Below are 18,583 nucleotides of genomic sequence, written 5' to 3'. Positions count from 1 at the left end.
TTTTGGTTTCATCTAGCATCATCCCCATGGTTGTTTTCAGCATGTCCAGCCATTTGATTGCAGGTCACCCTCTTCGTCTGGTTCCTTTGATCTTCCCAGACATGATGTCCTTCTCCAGTGATCTGTCTCTTCTGATGGTGTGACCAAAATAAGACAGTCATAACTTCATTTAGGAGGAGTGTGTGGCGCAGTGGTTGGATCTACAGCCTCAGCACCCTGGGGTTGTGGGTTCAAACCCCGCACTGCTCCTTGTGACCCTGGGCAAGTCACTTAATCCTCCATAGCCCCAGGTACGTTAGATAGATTGTGAGCCCACCGGGACAGAGAGGGAAAATGCTTGAGTACCTGATTGTAAAAACCGCTTAGATAACCTTGATAGGCGGTATATAAAATCCTAATAAATTTGAAACTTGAAACTTCATTATTTGTGCTTTGAGTGACATAGCCAGTTTGATCTCTTCCAGAATTGTTAGTTCTTCTGGCGGTCCACAGCATGCCTAAAATCTTTCTCCATCACCAAAGTTCAAATAAGAATCTTCTTTTTGTCTTGTTTCCGTTGCATCCATAACTGATCACTGAGAAACGAGTGCTTGGACAAGTCTGATCTTCGTTTGGAGTGCTACCTCCTTACCTTTGAATACTTTGCCGAGAGCCTTCATTGAAGAGCAAGCAAGTGTTATTCTGCAAAGTATTTCCTCCCTGCTAGTTGCTTCTTTGTTTACAAAAGAGCCCAAGTGATTAAAACCCTTTGCAACTTCTGTTTTATTGCCTTCAAGCTCAAAATCTTCATCATTTTCTATGTTCATGATTTTGTTTTGTTTATGTTCAGTTCTAATCCCATGTTATGACTTTCGGCTTTGACTTTTCTCAGTAGATACAGTATGTCTTCTTTGTTGCTGGTGATGAGCGTTGTATCATTTGAATAGCACAGGTCGTTTATATTTTGGCCACCAACTTTAACCCCGACACTCCCGTCTTCCAAATTTGCTTTTCTGAAGATGGTTTCACCATACAGGTTGAACAGGTAAGGTGACAAGATGCATCCTTGCATGATGCCACGTTTTATTAGAAGCCAATCAGTGTTGCTGCATTCAGTTCTCACTGCAGCTTCTTGATTTTAGTATAGGCTCTTTATCAGCTGAGTTATGCGTTTGGGTATTCCCATTTGCACTAGAGTTCTCCATAGTTTATCGTGATCCACACAGTCAACAGCTTTACTGTAGTTGATAAAGCAAAGATATAATAGTTTTTTGTATTGTTTGCTCTTCTCCAATATCCATCTAACATTGGCAATAGTGTTTACTACCCTATTTATATTTTTCTAACCTCAGCTTTAGATTATCTCTAGAAAGCATGATTTCTAGAAAGCTGCAGAAGATTCCAATTAAACTTGAAGCCTAGAAGTCAAAAAGATGTTAACCAACTAATTCAAAGAAACTAATTTTTGATTAGAAGATTCTGCTTGCAGGAAGAGGAGTTTTCTTTATTCAGAAAGAAGCTGAAGGGTCCAGGGACCCTCTTCACAGGACAGTTTCCCATAAACTTATACTTCTGTATTTTCTAACAATTCACGCAATACATATTTCCTCAGGCGAAAAGAGGTTGATATTTATTGCAGCCCGGAGGTTGGCCCAGAAGAGCCCGTGTTTACTTTTCTCCTTTGGCCATTCTAAGTACGTTCTCTTTGCCATAAGAGCTTTCAGCTTGTAATATTTAGAAGGAATGAGGTACTGTGGGATGGGTTCGAGTAAAATGAGGATCAGGCTATCAGAGTTTTCAGTGAATAGTCTGTGATGGGCAAAGTAGAGTTCATAGTGGCACCACTCACTCTGGATGAAATTGGGGGACAGAACAAAAATGGATTTGTAGCTTTTCTCAATGCAGTTAATGATATTCTCAATTATGCTTCTGCCTGGAACAAAATTCCTCTCATGCTGACAGATCCGTATAGAGCCATCTTCTTTTTCTAAATTGGGTATCAAATAATATTTTACCCAAGATGCATCATGTTGACTATAGGAGATAAAAGCATGGTAGATGAAACTCTTATGCAGCTCTGGAGGATTTCTGTTTGTAGCATTAGTCCTATGTTTCGTTTTTGTCCATTGCCACATCATTTTAAAATACCATGGTAGGTCCAAGAATTTACACAAACAAAGAACACTAATTACAACAGCTACAATTGTAATGAAAATTACAACAAGCAAGATAATGGTGTTACATGATATCTCAGCCAAGTAGAAATCTTTGAGTAAGATTCCGTTAACACTTTCTGGATATTGACATCTGTAAGATTCTGGCCATCCAGTTATATCACCAGCTGACTGTTTTTCCCTACTAATGAAGTCTCTAATATCACAATCACATTGAAATGGATTGTTTCCTGCATTAATTGCTCTGACATTCATACACTTTTGGAGGAAATCAGAAGATGGGGTTTCAATTGCATTCATTTCCACATTTAGAACTGCAAGGCTAGGAAAATAACTACAGTCAAGAATATTAGTTAGCCTGTTAGATGCAAGGTTGAGTTCTTTTAAAACTTTTAATTTGGTTATTCCAGCAGGGAGAGTTAAGATCTGATTATTGTGCAGATCAAGAGTTTCAACATTCACAGGTAAACATTCAAAAACAGACTCATCCACTTCAGCAGAGGATAGGTTCAGTGAGACTATACTTTCAGACCAATAGCAGCCCTCTCCATCTTTATACTGTACAGGATTCTGACTAACATCCAAATTTCTCAAAGATGTCATCTGAGCAGTCATGGTACCTACTTTAGAAAGTCTGTATAGTTTATTTCGCTGCAACACAAGGATTTCCAGTGATAACAAGGTGCCGCATCCTTGAAAAATGTCATCTGTTAGCTCATTATCTGAAAAGTCTAAATGAATAAAGTCGCTATTTTTGGAAGGGCAAAGCATGTATACAATGTTTGCGTCACTGATTGTCATGTTCGGTATCATCATTTCAGAAAATAAAGAATACACATCATTTTGGTCAAACTCAAAAATCTCGATATGAACGTGTTTTACTGTAAATGCTTTCATTAATGTATTTGAGTAATTAAATTGAATTTTGTCAATAACAGGCAGGAGGAAAAGTTCAGACACAATAAAATACTCAACTGAGGACTGCCAAACAGCCTGAAATCCAGCAACAAGGTCTGTCCAAAGCAAACCCACATTGTTGAGAGTTAGAGTGCTCAAAATTGAATGCTTGTCAACAATACCTGAGAGGGATCTCCAAAAGTTTGGATGACTTATGAAAAAGAAAATATTTGATAGTTCTAATGAGGTTGAGGTTCTGAAAGCATCATACATAATCACATAGGGGTCTGTATGCATAAATGCATAGTAATTGTTTCCCATTGGTAAAACAATATGAAGCTTTTCTGTATTTAACATTTGCAAACTGCCTGGTTCATAATCCAAAAGATTCTCTACAGGCAGAACAAGGGTGTGTAGCTGCAAGGTCCCTATTTCCTTCAAATCAGATTTCTTTATCACTTCAGCACTCAGACCCAAAAACTCCAGTTGTAACATATTGCCAAATTCTTTGCACACAGACAAATTTCTGAAAGAATTGAACGAGAGATCCAAATGTCGAAGACCTTTAGGAAAGGTGCCAGAGATATTCCGTAAGCTGTTTCTGGATAAATCCAAATATTCTAAATCATTATTGAATTTAAGAACTTCCGTGTCAAGTTCAGCGATGTTATTGTGAGAGATGTTTAAAACTTTTAATTTGGATAAAGAACTAAAGTCAGATGTCAGCAGAACAGATATCTCATTGTATGATAAATCCAACACAGTTGTCAGTGAGGGAAGAGAGTTTGGCACCCTGGGCAGATTTTTGTGCGAGTAGTTTGCTGTCAGTTCATTTGCTGCAAACAGCTGGAAATTGCTGCAGAGTACATAGCACAAAATAAAGATATTCAGAACAGGACCTCCCATTATCTCTGTGTACAATAGATACAGACTGCGAAGAGTTCAGTGGTTGTTTTCCAGTATCCTTCCAATTCTGACCTAAAAAAAAAAAAAAAAAAAAGCATTTATTTATTGATTGATTTTCCAGATTTATATCCTGCTCAATTTAAAATCCTTGGTGGGTTACAGTAAAAATATATATAATAAAACTAACACATTCACAAACAACCCCTTTTATGAAGCCGAGTTAGGCTTTTTTTAATCGCTGGCTGCGGTGGTATTCGCTGCAACATTCATAGAATTCCTATGAGCATCGGAGCTAATACCGCCGTGGCCAGCAATAAAAAAGCCTAATGCAGCTTCATAAAAGGTGGGGGTAAATGAATTAAAATAATCAATAATACATCAGTGAAAATAAACAACAGTTCTGTAATCAAAATCAGCCCTCTATACTAGGCCTCATTCCATCATGCGTACCATATAATAATTTGAACAAGGTTGTTTGAAGTTCTTTCTTACATGAATTCAAGCTTGTCATTTAGCAATATGTAAGGGTAAATCATTCCATAGCTTAGGACCTATCACTTTAAAAATAGACGTTCTATAAAATTCCAGACAATTTATATGAAAAGAAGGAATTTTCCAGTAACATTATCAGCAGACTGTAAAACTCTAGCTAGGTGATAAATCTTCAGATTAGCAGCAATTATGGGAGAAATAACATTATTCAATGCCTTAAATACTAAGGGCTCCTTTTACGAAACTGCGTTTGGGCATTAACGCGCAGAATAGCGCGTGCCACATTGCCCCACGCACTAGATGCTAAAGCCAGCACTGAGCTGGCGTTAGTTCTAGCCGCGTAGCGTGCGGTTATATCCTGCATGCGCTAAAAACGCTAGCGCACCTTAGTAAAAGGAGCCCTAAGGCCCTTATTCTATAAATGGTGCCTAGGTTAAGAGATAAACACCGTTTAAAAGAATACTTTAAAAAATTTCAAGATGTCTAAAAACAGCATCAGAATCATGCCTCTGGAGGTGCCTACCAACACCTAATCCCACTAAAAGCTTGGCTAATGCAGGAAGTGGCATTAGATGCCTCCAGAGGTGTGATTCACATCAAAGGTAGGCACCGGAAATTTAAGCCTTTAAAAACCTGGCCTACATTTCCGGTGCCTATCTTTGCTGGAGACATGATTCTCTAAATAAGAACATAAGAATTGCCGCTGCTGGGTCAGACCAGTGGTCCATCGTGCCCAGCAGTCTGCTCACGCGGCGGCCCTCTGGTCAAAGACCAGCGCCCTAACTCAGACTAGCCCTACCAGCGCACGTTCTTGCTCAGCAGGAACTTGTCTAACTTTGTCTTGAATCCCTGGAGGGTGTTTTCCCCTATGACAGGCTCCGGAAGAGCGTTCTAGTTTTCTACCACGTAATCAGCTGCTGCTTTAAGGTGCCATTTAGAGAATCTGGGCCTAAGCGTTAAATTTTACATTTTATTCCTTGCACGATTGGCAACCAATGAAAGGATGTCGATATAGGGTTAATATGAGCATACTGTGATGGTCCCGTCAAAACCCTCGCTGTAGCATTCTGTGCAGTTTGTAAAGCTTTGAGATAATTATTATTTTTATTATTAATAGACTATTGCAGTAATCAAATCAGAGAAAAATTACACTCTGATCAATAAGTTGAAAATTAGGAGGGATGCAAAAAAAATCACATGCTTCAATTATTATTTGCTTCCACACAATTAATCATCAGTGGAACTGTTAATATCCTTGAGTGAATCAGAATTTCTCTTAGTACCTGCAGACTCAGTCAGTAGTAAGACAGTCTATATTAATTTGAAGGAACTTTTCATCAGAAAAAACTTAGTACTTTGTAGGGTCATGAAATGGTTAACTGTTGTTTAAAATATTGCTCTGGCCTACATAGCTGAAGAAAGTGTACAATCTATTGACTTCATCTGCCTGAAATATATGTCCCTACCTTACCACATTGTAAGCTAAATAGATAAGAGTTTGAGCCATGATGTACCCTGCTCTTCTGTACATTTAACATTTAGAACTGTAAGAGTTAGATAAGTAACCTGCTAGTGTGAGCTTAGGACCAATAATAATTGTAGAAAGTTATAGAAGTAACAAATGAAAATTGTAGTTTTTGCATATATTAGTTTGCAAAAAGGGCATAAAAGTCCGTGTATTTCCTGTTTCTGACACTCTAGTAGGCAGGCTCTTAACTGCACTAGAGTCCGGTATACCGTAATAAATCTCTTGTACTTTCTTCACGCCTCTGACTTTGTGTGTCCAAGTGACCTTTCATTTTCAGCCAGTGCAGCTGTTGAATACCTTTTTAGTTGAGCTGATTTAACTCATAAGTGCTTAGGGTTGTTTCATTTCTGTCATGGTATATGCAAAACTAAGTGCGAGTGTGGCACAGTGGTTGAAACTACAGCCTCAGCACCCTGGGGTTGTGAGTTCAAACCCCGCGCTGCTCCTTGTGACCCTGGACAAGTCACTCAATCCTCCATAGCCCCAGGTACATTAGATAGATTGTGAGCCCACCGAGACAGATAGGGAAAATGCTAGAGTACTTAATTGTAAAACCACTTAAATAACATCGATAGGTGATATATAGAAACCTAATAAACTTGAAACATGATGAATTGTGGATCTAAAACGAAATCAGTTTTGTGCTAGTCTGAAAGGTCCTCCAGTGTCATCCCCATGGTTGTTTTCAATGTGTCCAGCCATCTGATTGCAGGTCACCCTCTTTGCCTGGTTTCTTCGATCTTTCCAAACATGATGTCCTTCGCCAGTGATCTCTCTCTTCAGATGGTGTGACCAAAATAAGGCAGTCATAACGTCAACATTTGGGCTTCAAGTGACATAGCTGGTTTGATGATGAAGATTCAATTCACACAAATGTTCACAATGGCGCCGACTTTACCATTCATTCACCTTCTTATTTCATGCTTTTAAATTTGAACATGTAAAGCTGAAAACTATAAGGGAGTTCAGACCTCCATCTGAGTCAATAATCTTCTGGTGGTGTTATTCTTCATTATTCCCAGTTCAGCATTACTGATTCATATTTTATAACTTATTGTTTTCAATTAAATTATCTATTCCTTAGTTTTATAAAGCATAAATTCATAACTTAGCTTCATAGCCGAATATTCCCCTTCTCAACGCGTTTCGCATATTTATCAAGATCAGGGGAACTGTCAAACAATCAAAATATAAAAATTAGATATCTAATCTAATCTAATGTAAAATAACTTCCTTCACTTAAATAAGTTATCACTCATTCTAGAAAGCCCAATTCTCTCAAAAAAACTGGCTTACCATAAGTTAAAGTTAAACTTTGCCTGTTTAAATCAGCCGCTGGTGTTCAAAAGATGGCCGCGACATTCTTTGGCAGCGCTAAAATAGATCCTCCCTCTCGTGATGTCATTATGGTGCCTTAGCACCTAGCAACCTACTCAAACAGATAATTTAAAGGGAACACTAGTTCTACCCACAGGCTGAAACAGACTCAACTGTCAACCTGTGCCATCCAATCAGATGTTTCATTCAGGCCATTTGGAGCCATAGTTTGAAGCTCAAACATCCATATTAACTCTCTAAGGTTCAGCGTGCGCTCAGTATTTCCTCCCTCCCACCCTACAATAATGACATCTAAAACTCTCCACTGTAAATCAGATAATTTATGGCCACCTACTTTCCAGTGACAGACTAGCGGAGAGACTTCATTCTCAGTGTGAAACCTCGATTTATGTTCAGTTAATCTCACTTTGATTGCTCGTGTCATACAGTTTAGGACAAGGGCATTGAATAAGGTAGATAACGTGGTCAGAATTACAATTGGTCTGATGTTTGGCTAGATATACTTTGCCAGTAATTGGATAAATCCAAGCATCACCTGCCATTGTGTGAGAACACCATTGGCACTGACCAAAAGGTAGATGTCAACCTTGAGTACAGAGTATTACATCTCTCAATATACTGTGATTTACACTTTCCCCTATAGTTTTCCCTCGCCGGTAAGAACATATTGGGTTGTCGCTTATTGTAGGATTGGCAAGCTTTACAATGTGCCTGTGTTTTGACACAATCCAGGTAATTTCATGGGCATGGGCATTCTGATTATTTGACAGTTCCCCCGACCTTGATAAAGATATGTGAAACGCGTCGGGAAGGGGAATATTCAGCTATAAAGCTAAGTTATGAATTTATGAATAGATAATTTAATTGAAAACAATAAGTTATAAAATATGAATCAGTAATGCTGAACTGGGAATAATGAAGAATAACACCACCAGGAGTTTATTGACTCAAGTGGAGGTCTGAACTCCCTTATAATTTCAGCATTACATGTTCAAATTTAAAAACAAGAAATAAGAAGGTGAATGAATGGTAAAGTCAGTGCCATTGTGAACATTTTTGTGAATTGAATCTGAAATATGAATTTATGAAAGATGGCTTTGATGATGAAGAGACATAAAGAAAAACAGTTACCTAGAAACATGATGGCAGATTAAGGCCAAATGGCCCATCCAGTCTGCCCATTCGCATTAACCATTATTGCTTCCTCTCTCTAAGAGATCCCTTGTGCCTATCCCAGGCTTTCTTGAAATCAGACACAGTGTCTATCTCCACCACCTCTACTGGGAGACTGCTCCACATATCTACAACCCTTTCTGTAAAAAAAAACTATTTCCTTATATTACTCCTGAGCCTATCACCTCTTAACTTCATCCTATGCCCTCTCATTCCAGAGCTTCCTTTCAAATGAAAGAGACTCGAGTTATGCGCATTTACATCATGTAGGTATTTAAACATCTCTATCATATCACCCCTCTCCCACCTTTCCTCCAAAGTATACAGATTGAGATCTTTAAGTCTGTCCCCAATACGCCTTTTGATGAAGACCATGCACCATTTTAGTAACCTTCCTCTGGACTTTTTATATCTTTTTGAAAGTGCGGCCTCCAGAATTGTACACAATATTCAAAATGAGGTCTCATAAAAGTCTTATGCAGGGCCATCAATACCTCCTTTTTCCTACTGACCATATCTCTCCCTATGCACCCTAGCATCCTTCTAGCTTTCATCATCATCTTTTCAGATTGTTTCGCCACTTTAAGACCATCATATACAATCACACCCAAGTCCCGCACTTCTGTCATGCACATAAGTTCTTCACCTCCTGAACTGTACCGTTCCCTCGGGTTTTTGCAGCCGAAATGCATGATCTTGCATTTCTTAACATTAAATTTTAGCTACCAAATTTCAGACCATACTATAATAATGTTGCTACAGAGAACCCCAGTGGGAGATCACACAGTTGGAGGGAAAAACCTCAAACTTAAGTGACAGCTGCTCTGAGTGTATCCAACACCTCTTTTTTCCTGCCTTTAGTAATATCATCGGCACAAAAAAAAAAACCTCCACATGTGATCACAGGTTCTCTGAATAAAATGTAACATGTCATGCACCAGTGCACAAAACACAGTCCAAAATCAGACTCCACTTATCTGTATCCACTGTGAAAATCCTAAAACACCCAACTGTAACAAAGCAGTTCAACATGCAATCTACAAATTATTCAAATTCACATTCCCATGATGTCCATGAAGTTCAAAATTCACAGTCCCGTGTTATATTTTGTTACCATTTCTAACTCAAACTTGCAACAAAATATCACATGAATGTTTTATTTTATTGGTCTGCAGAGCAACAACCAATTCATCTTCAGGAACATAAGAATAGCCTTACTGAGTCAGACCAATGGTCCATCAAGCCCAGTAGCCAATCCATGTCACTAGTACCTGGCCAAAACCCAAGGAGTAGCAATATTCCATGCTTCTGATACAGGGTAAGCAGTGGCTTCCCCCATGTCTTTCGCAATAACAGACTATGGACTTTTCCTCCAGGAACTTATCCAAATATTTCTTAAAACCAGCTATATTATCTACTCTTACCACATCCTCTGGTAACACATTCCAGAGCTTAACTATTCTCTAAGTGAAAAAAATTTCCTCCTATTGGTTTTAAAAGTATTTCCCTGTAACTTCATTGAGTGTCCCCTAGTCTTTGTCATTTTTGACAGCATGAAAAATCGATCCACTTGTTCCCGTTCTACTCCACTCAAATTTTGTAGACTTCAATCATATCTCCCCTCAGCCGTCTCTTTTCCAAGCTGAAGAGCCCTAACCATTTTAGTCTTTCCTCAGATAATTATATCAGATATATACAAACTGGAAAATATTTAGTGCTATTTGACTGGCCATATAGTACTTAGCTGGGTATCCAGTGATATTCAGCTATCTTCTGCTGAATATCTGGCTCAGCGGATTAGCTGGTGGCTGGCTACGTTGCATGACATAGCCAGTGTCCACCAATATTCGGCAGTTCACAGGCTAAGTTCGGCAACCAGATTGACTTGCATAAAAGGCTGGTCTGTCTTTGGCCACTAAGACTTATCTGGCCAACCGTTTAATATTGGCTTAGCTGGCTATAGTTCATCCATCCAAAAACAAAATGAAAGTTCAATGCCGGTCATCAGAAACAGTGTCAGCATTGAATTTCTGGGTTCTCTGCAGACTGCAGAAGATAGCGGCTGTCTCTACGATCTAAATGTGGGCCCATAAATCTTTCATTCAGAAATATCCTTGTAAGCTCACCTCATTTTAACCTAGATTCCTTAAAGGTTTTTTTTCATCTTGTCTTTCAGGTTCTACATTGTGGAAAACCTTAAAGATTCTGGACCTGTTAAGTATTCCTTGTTTTCTTTCTCTCTCTATGCTCTGTCTATCTATGTTGGCTTTGTTCTTCTGTTTCCTTTTCTATGTTTCGTTCTGTGTGCACACTTTGGTATGTTTACTCGGTCACTGAGATTTACTCTTCTTCCAAGTGCTTTCTCTCTTCTTGCTCCAACAAACCAGGACTTCTGTGTCTCCAGCTACTTGCAGCACACATATTTTCCTGCCTTTAACAACTCAGTCTAAGAAAAGTATCTTTCTAATGTCTGTAAATCTTTAAGTGCCTATGCAGTTTTAATTACAGAGTTTTCCATGTATACTACTCAGGATAAACTTTAATTACCAACTAAAGAAAATAAAATTTAAAACAAGGTTTCCCTATTTCCCACACGAAATTGCAAATATTTCCCCTTCACATGGGGCTCCTTTTCCGAAGGTGCGCTACGGGTTTTACCGCACGCACCGGATTAGCACGCGCTAGCCAAAAATCTACCGCCTGCATTTTAGCACGCGCTATTCCGCGCGTTAAGGCCCTAGCACGCCTTTGTAAAAGGAGCCCGTGGTTTCATTCACATTGTTTCCCATTCAAGCTCTATAAACATCACTTTCAAGTTCAAGTTTCAAGTTTATTTAGATTTGATAAATCGCTTATCTTTTTTTTTTATTTTTTATTCTTTATTCAGTTTTAACTCTTGCAACAAGTGTACAATATTCAATCAGATAATTCGTACAAATCACTTGACAAATCGCTTATCTATAATTTACTAAGCGAGTTACAATAAAATATAAAATAAACATACAATTCAACGTACTGCTTAAAATGGGTTAGATGGACAAACATATAGACAAACTTGAATACATAAGGAAAAAAGGGAGAAAGTTACAAAGTTAATGTTTTTTAAAAAAAGAAAAGAAAGAGCCATGAATGGAAGGAACATGAGGAAAGGTAAAAAATGTTGTTATTATTATTTAAAAAAAATTTTATTTTTATTTTTTTTATATAAATGGTGTTTGCTGCGCTGTGTATATGTCATTTAAAGATTAAAAGCGTCTCTAAAAAGAAAGGTTTTCAGGTTGTTTTTAAATCGATTAAGGTCCTTTTCCAACAGTCAATCTGCAGTCTAGTTAACAGCACTGACTCTATCCCTTTTCCACCCACGGAATGACCAATCAGTCCAAACTGCGGAGGTCAAAACAGCCTCTGACCTTCGTATCCAACATATTGCATCCATGATGTCCACATAGCATTCAGTTTAGCTTTGGGCCACTAAAACCCTTGAAGCTCTTCAAATTAACTCTTCCCTGCAACATCTCACACATACATTCTTGATGCCCAAATGGTTCACCTTTGGATTCTGACCTCAACATCTCTCAAGCTAACTCACTTTCGTATATCCTGCACACTCAACATTTTCTACCCAGCTTAAAACCATAAAATATGCAAGGCTCAGGATCCCTTTAAATCAGGGATCTCAAAGTCCTTCTATGAGGGCCGCAATCCAGTCGGGTTTTCAGGATTTCCCCAATGAATATGCATTGAAAGCAGTGCATGCACACAGATCTCATGCATTTTCATTGGGGAAATCCTGAAAACCTGACTGGATTGCGGCCCTCAAGGAGGGACTTTGAGACCCCCTGCTTTAAATCATTTCCCTTTCCCACTCAAAACTATTTTCACTCCTTTTCCCTTACATTTTTGAATAATTTCTTCACTAACTCACCCACATGTGACTCGTAACTTACCGTTCCCTTCCAATTGTTTAAAAAGCAGTTTTAGAATATTTGGATCCCTCTTACTACTACTTATCATTTCTATAGTGCTGCCAGAGGCACACAGCGCTGTATGAGGGTAGGGTTACCATATTTAAATCGGTACAATTCTGGATGCATGGCCCCACCCTACTCCGCCTCCAGCCCCATCCCATTCTGTCTCAAGCCCTGCCCTGTTCTGCCCCACCCCCACCTCCACTTTCCTGCCGGGTCTAGAGGATCTCTAAGCATACGCAAATGCGTGTAACATCATCTGTGCGTGCTCAGAGGCCCTCCAGACATAGTGGGGCTTTCCAAAACCCAGACAAACTGCCAGGTTTGGTAACTCTATACGAGGAGGCTGCTGAACAGTTCTCAGCCAAATCAAGAAGTGTCAAAAGTGTGGACTAGCTTGTAAGTTTCATGGCTCCACATCATTCTCTTCTTTGTTGGGCTGAGAACTTATACATTGCATTAACCATTTAAGAGACTATCCCTGTGGGGAGAGTGTGGTGCAGTGGTCAAAGCTACAGCCTCAGGACCCTGGGGTTGTGGGTTCAAACCCACACTGCTCCTTGTGACCCTGGGCAAGTCACTTCACCCTCCCCCACATTGCCCCAGGTACATTAGATAGATTGTGAGCCCGCTGGGACAGACAGGGAACAATGCTTGAGTACCTGAATTAAACTCATGTAAACCGTTCCAAGCTCCCCTGGGAGAATGATATAGAAAATTGAATGAATAAATAAATAACAGAGCTTACAATCTAATCAGACAGACAAACAGAACAATTGGGGCAGGAAATTACAGAGAGCGTGACAAAATAGATATGGGTATTTTACAGATGGTGCTGCTGCAGGCTCTTGAGTCCATGAGGCTCCAGCAGCATGAGCCAACCACCAGCTTTTCATCTTCTGTCCTTGTACTAACCCCAGCACCCTTTCAGTACCTTATCAGGGTCCTCCAGCATATCTCTATCTCCTTTCCACTGTGCTTACATGATTTCCACTACACAGCTCTGCCAACAGAACCAGTTGGTCCGGACTTCACTTCATTCACATGCATGTACTTAAGCACATGACCTCCCAAGTTCAGGCCCAGGCCCTGCAACCACTTCTAGTGATTTCCTCTGTTTTGCCTCACACCAACAGGTGTGCTGCTCTCTTTCCCACAGTCTGGACCTGTGCTGGTTCCCTGCTTATCCCAGACCCAGCAGCTTCAAATGTATGTGCACAAGTGCATCCACTTTCTTAAGAGATCAGATTCCACAGATGATCCTTGAGGGGAGGAATGCTGGCCTAGTGCCTAACTCTCAGTAAACCTGGTTCTAGGAGGGAGGTTGTAGAGGATCAGCATTAAAGATAGTTTTCACAGCAACCTGTGAGCTACTATCTTCCCACCCACCCCTAGGCTCAAATTACCCTTATACTACTTCTAAATTACCCATCACATTTCTCCAGCTGATCTTAACAAGGACAATCTGCACAACCTGAAACACCTAACCCCCAAACCCTCTCACCAGATCTTGACACTCACCCTTTTCCCCACACCAGAAGAGGTACTGAGAGGATCTGCTCTGCTGAGAAAATAAAAAAAATACATCCATTGGAACATTTTGTCTGGTGGTATTCAAACTTGGGTTTTGGTGGGTTATATTTTTGTAGTTCTCTTTTTAGCTCAGCAAAATCAGTCAGGCAGTAGTGTAGCCTTTAGAGTCTGTTAGAGAAAGAGGGAAGAGGACATTCTCCTTCTGAGAGGAGAAAAGTAGAAGACATATCTTTGGGTAAGTATACATTATTTTGCTCTGGGCTTTTATAGGTTTGGGAAGAAAACCTCAATTGTAGGTTCCCTTCTAAAGACAGTTTAGATCTTACAAGAACAAACTTTTAATAAAATTCTAATGCTCTCTATACTAGTCTAATATATTCCTAGTAGCTTAAAAAGGTTAATTAGCTCAATAACAAGTTGAAAAAAGTAGTCCAGCAGCAAGAAGGTTGCTATCCAGTCTTTTGCATTGAGTGTCACATGTATGACTTTCTCCCGGTTGGCGAGAAGTTATATGTGTGTGCTCGCTGTAAAGAGCTCCTAGTTCTCAGAGAACGAGTACGTTCCCTTGAGGCTAGAGAAGTAGACTTGGAGGAGCTGAGGGAGCTAAAGAAGTACATAGAGGAGACCTACAGGGATGTTGTAAAGAAGGTCCACCTCCAGTCTGGTAGCCCCCGTGCTGCCTTGGAGGAGAGAGGTCTCCTAGAAGGAGGGCAACACCCTGGAGAAAGTAGGAAATAATCCTGTAGCTAGGACCCGCCCACCAGGGGATGCATTATCCTCTCACAACGAGGATGTGTTTCTAGGGGCTTCTGCCCAGGAGGGAAAAGTTAAGACAGCGGTTGTAGTTGGTGATTCAATTATTAGGCATGTAGATAGCTGGGTGGCGTGAGGATAGCCTGGTCACTTGCCTGCCTGGTGCGAAGGTGGCGGTCTTCACGCGTCACATAGATAGGATTTTAGATAGTGCTGGGGAGGAGACAGCTGTACTGGTACATGTAGGTAACAATGACATAGGAAAATGTGGGAGGGAGAGTCTAAAAGCCAAATTTAGGCTCTTAGGTAGAAAGCTGAAATCCAGATCCTCCAGGGTTGTATTTTCAGAAATGCTCCCAGTTCCACGCCCAGGACCCAAGAGGCAGGTAGAGCTCCAAAATCTCAATGCGTGGTTGAGACGATGGTGCAGGGATGAGGGTTTTAGATTTGTTAGGAACTGGGCAACCTTCTGTTCCAAAAGGATGGACTCCACCTTAACCGGGATGGAACCAGGCTGCTGGCGCTAACATTTAAAAAGGAGATAGAGCAACTTTTAAACTGAGATGTGGGGGTAAGCCGACAGTCGCCCAGGAGCAGAAAGCTGGGTGTGAGGTATCCTTGGAGGATACTATTGAAACAGGATATTTAGGGAGTCCCGGTAGAGAGGTTCCAATAATGGTGAAAGAAAGCCAGGAGGGTTTAAAAGGAAGGCTGAGTAAAAGATTCAAATTTTCCCTGTCTTCTCAGCAGCCTGTACTGTAGTTGCAAGGAAAAAATGCAATTTGAAGTGTCTATATGCAAATGCTAGAAGCCTAAAAAATAAAATAGGAGAGTTAGAGCATATAGTACTGAATGGTGAGATAGATATAATAGGCATCTCGGAGACCTGGTGGAAGGAGGACAATCAATGGGACACTGTTACCTTGGTACAAATTATATCGCAAAGATAGAGTAGATAAAATTGGAGGGGGGGGTTGCGCTATATATTAAAGAAAGAATTGAATCAAATAAAATAAACATTCTGCATGATATAGATAGCGCCTCAGTTCATCTTCATATGGCAAAAAACTCCACTTATAAACAACCATTAAGCAAGGTCCAAAATGTATCAGTTCACTCAGCAGTGAGAAACACTATAGTAGCCCTCGTAGGAACCACCCTCGTAGGAACCATGAGCAGACAGATGAAGAAATGTTTTCAGAGATTAGGAAAGCTGGGGAAATGGGCAACATTATAATAATGGGTGATTTCAATTACTATATATCAGTAGAACATAATTCAAATATCAAAGAAAAAACAATGTGATAGAGTTGCAGAAAATATTACTGTGGAGTTTTTTTGAGCCCATGAAGCAGTAACTGAGGCTTTTTTCTCCACACATATATATATATATATATATATATATATATATATATATGCTATGTTGAGCTGAGTGCAATATACTGCCATTTTCTCTCACCCTGTATTGTATTACACAGTGGTTAATGGAGTGATCATTACTGTGTGGGAGTGCTAGGGAGGTAAAATTTCTAGATGTCATAAATGACTTTCTTGGAGCAACTGATCTGGGAACTGACTAGAAGGGGTGCTATTTTAGATTTGATCCTTAGTGGAATGCAAGACATAGTATGGGAGTTAACTGTTGGGTCCGCTGGGAAACAGTGATCATAATGTGATCGAATTTGAGCTGATACCGGGAGTAACATCGCAAAAGAAATCTACTTTAGGGGCTTGTAATTTTCGAAAGGGTGACCAGATATATTCCACGTATCAACAAAGGTGGAAAGAAGAGGAAACGAGAGCAAGCGTGGTTAAAAGGTGAAGTGGAAGAGGCTTTTAGAGCCAAAAAAACATCCTTTAAAGAATGGAAAAAGGATCCAAATGAAGAAAATAAGAAGAAACACAAGTACTGGCAAGTTAGATGCAAAGCATTGATAAAGACAGCTAAGAAAGAATATGAAGAGAAGCTTGCAAAAGAGTCAAAAGCTCATAGCAATTTTTTTTAGGTACATCAGAAGCAGAAAACCTGTGAGGGAATCTGTGGGACCATTGGATCATCAAGGAGTGAAAGGGGTGCTCAAGGAAGATAAGGCCATAGCGGAAAGACTGAATGAATTCTTTGATTCGGTCTTTACGGAAGAAGATGTAAGAGATCTACCTGAACTATAAATGGACAGTCTTTCTGATTCCCTGCCTGGCCCTGAACCTCCTTGTGACATTGTCATGAGGTCAGGGGAGCAAATAACATGATGCCAAAGAAAGAAACAGCAATACCAGCAGGGTACATAATTAAATTTATGCATTACATGAAAAATAGCAATAGAAAACCAATTATTTATGGATGTATTGATTGATGGGGGAGAGTATGGTACAGTGGTTAAAGCTACAGCCTTGGCACCGAGGTTATGGGTTCAAGCCCACGCTGCTCCTTGTGACCTTAATCCCATTGCCCCAGGTACATCAGATAGAATGTGAGCCCGCCAGGACAGACAGGGAAAAATGCTTGAGTACCTGAATAAATTCACATAAACCGTTCTGAGCTCCCCTGGGAGAACGGTATAGAAAATTTAATAAATAAATAAAATGTTTGCACTGATGGTGCTGCTGTTTCTTTCCCTTGCTTCATGTTTTTGCCTACTTCCACTCATCTTACTTATTTTTGTGTTCCCCCTTTTTTTAAAGTTAAATTCATTTTGAAATAGTGTAGTCCATGGCGTTTCTCAAGTGGTGCATGCCTGTACACAGTACTTACATAAGAAGTGCCTATGCTGGGTCAGACCAGAGGTCCATCGTGCCCAGCAGTCCGCTCGCACGGCGGCCCAACAGGTCCAGGACCTGTGTAGTAGTACTCTATTTATACCCCTCTATCCCCTTTTCCTTCAGAAAATTGTCCAATCCCTTCTTGAACCCTATTACCGTACTCTGTCCTATCATGCCCTTTGGAAAATCATTCCAGGTGTCCACAACCCGCTGGGTGAAGAAAAACTTCCTAGTATTGGTTTTGAACCTGTCCCCTTTCAGGTTTTCCGAATGCCCTCTCGTTCTTGTAGTTTTCGAAAGTTTGAAGAATCTGTCCCTCTCCACTTTCTCTATGCCCTTCATGATCTTGTAGTCTTCCACTTCAGGTTATTGAGGCCAGCAGCGTGCCTGATTTTAAGGCCAAATGGGATAGATACGTGGGATCTATTTACAGAGAAAGGTAGGGGAGGGTCATTGGGGTGGGCAGACTAGATGGGCCATGGCCCTTATCTGCCGACTATTTCTATGTTTCTATGTCTCTATCATATCCCCTATAATCCTCCTCTTCTCCAGGGAAAAGAGCCCCAGTTTCTCCAGTTTCTCTAGTCTCTCCATGTATGAAAGGTTTCCATACCTTTTATCAAACGCGTCGCTCTCCTCTGAACCCTCTCGAGTATCGCCATATTCTTCTTAAGGTATGGCGACCAATATTGAACGCAGTACTCCAGATGCGGGCGCACCATTGCCCGATACAACGGCAGGATAACTTCTTTCGTTATGGTTGTAATACCCTTCTTGATTATACCTAGCATTGTGTTCGCTTTCTTAGCAGCCGCCGCGCACTGTGCCGACGGCTTCATTGTTTTGTCCACTATTACCCCCAAGTCCCTTTCTTGGGTACTCTCAGCCAATAACATCCCTCCCATCGTATAGCTGTACCTCGGATTCTGCTTCCCACATGCAATACTTTACATTTCTCTACATTGAACTTCATCTGCCATCTCGTCACCCACTCCCCTAGCTTATTCAGGTCCCTTTGTAATTCCTCGCAGTCCTCTTTAGTCCAAGCAGCACTAAATAGTTTGGTATCATCTGCAAATTTT

The 18,583-nt window shown here is 40.3% G+C and overlaps 1 protein-coding gene across 2 annotated transcripts in view; it reads right to left on the bottom strand.

Annotated features, from left to right (window-relative positions):
• Nucleotides 1-365: 365 nt before the first annotated feature.
• LOC117361898 (toll-like receptor 1) overlaps nucleotides 366-18,583 on the bottom strand; it is a 31,572-nt gene continuing 13,354 nt past the window's right edge. For both annotated transcript variants that reach the window (XM_033947473.1, XM_033947463.1), the window contains exon 2: nucleotides 366-4,028. In XM_033947473.1, the coding sequence (XP_033803364.1) occupies nucleotides 1,569-3,956 (2,388 nt within the window). In that variant the 5' untranslated portion in view covers nucleotides 3,957-4,028 and the 3' untranslated portion in view covers nucleotides 366-1,568. The remainder of the gene's footprint in view (nucleotides 4,029-18,583) is intronic.

This window comes from Geotrypetes seraphini, chromosome 1, assembly GCF_902459505.1.
Source record: "Geotrypetes seraphini chromosome 1, aGeoSer1.1, whole genome shotgun sequence".
Classification (NCBI taxonomy): domain Eukaryota; kingdom Metazoa; phylum Chordata; class Amphibia; order Gymnophiona; family Dermophiidae; genus Geotrypetes; species Geotrypetes seraphini.
This window is presented reverse-complemented; position numbering and strand designations above follow the sequence as displayed.